General features: G+C 35.9%; 1 protein-coding gene across 1 annotated transcript; it reads left to right on the forward strand.

The window, feature by feature from the left end:
* Positions 1-338: 338 nt before the first annotated feature.
* LOC110037323 (transcription factor EAT1-like) lies at positions 339-936 on the forward strand (the record flags this gene model as incomplete). Its single annotated transcript, XM_020741938.1, has 2 exons — positions 339-758; positions 835-936. Coding segments are annotated over 2 exons (492 nt in total), but the record flags the coding sequence as incomplete, so codon positions are not given.
* Between the last annotated feature and the right edge of the window lie 14 nt (positions 937-950).

The raw sequence follows: 950 nt of genomic DNA on the forward strand, positions 1-950 counted from the left end.
TATATATATATATGAAATAAATTGTGTCACATGCTTAGATCAGTTGATCGAGCATCTGCTTGTTAGTTGTAAGTGTCCTCTGGTCTGGGTTGGATTCCCCCTGAATGTAGGGTACATTACTCGAATTTCTAAGCGCATGAGGAATGACTGAAACTCGTATAATAGCCTCCGACAATTCCTTTATATATATATATATATATATATATAAAAGTGCACAAACAATTTCTTGTGAATCATTTTTTTTTAAGTTTTAGTTTTCATACTGTATATAAGCGAAAGGCAAAATTTATCTTTACTATTAGCCAAACAAATTTAATTTGCTGGAAATACTTTTACAGCCCGATAGAGCCACCATCGTCTCCGACACCATTGACTACATCAAAGAACTACTAAGAACTGTAGATGAGCTTAAAGTACTTCTTGAGAGGAAACGAAGCAAGAATGCCAAAACCATTAAACTCGAAATAGAGAACGAGTTTCATGGCGACATGGAAAGCTCCTCTATGAAATCAATCATAGACGAAAGTGATCATGGTATAAATGGAAGCATGAGGAGCTCATGGATTCAAAGGAGATCAAAATCAACATTTATTGACGTCAGAATTATCGAAGATGAGGTCTATATCAAGCTTGAGCTGCGTAAGCGGGTTGACTGCTCTTTAATAGTGTCCCGGGTTCTAGATGAGTTACAACTTGAGCTGTTGCACTTGTCTTGTGGAAACATAGGAGATTGCCATATTTTCATGATCAGTGCTAAGGTGCAGAGCTGTTGCCATTCATTTATGTTTGATATTTTTTGTTAATTATGGGAATAATTCTGTGTTTTTGCTGCAGGCAAGTTATGATGGCTCTCCGGTGTATGCGAGTTCCGTGGCTAAGAGGTTTATTGAGGTTATGGGTGGTTAAATCAGTTATGTAACAATTATTTTAATTTGGATTTTTTTTTTTTT

This window comes from Phalaenopsis equestris, unplaced genomic scaffold (assembly GCF_001263595.1).
Source record: "Phalaenopsis equestris unplaced genomic scaffold, ASM126359v1 Scaffold218748, whole genome shotgun sequence".
NCBI classification, from domain to species: domain Eukaryota; kingdom Viridiplantae; phylum Streptophyta; class Magnoliopsida; order Asparagales; family Orchidaceae; genus Phalaenopsis; species Phalaenopsis equestris.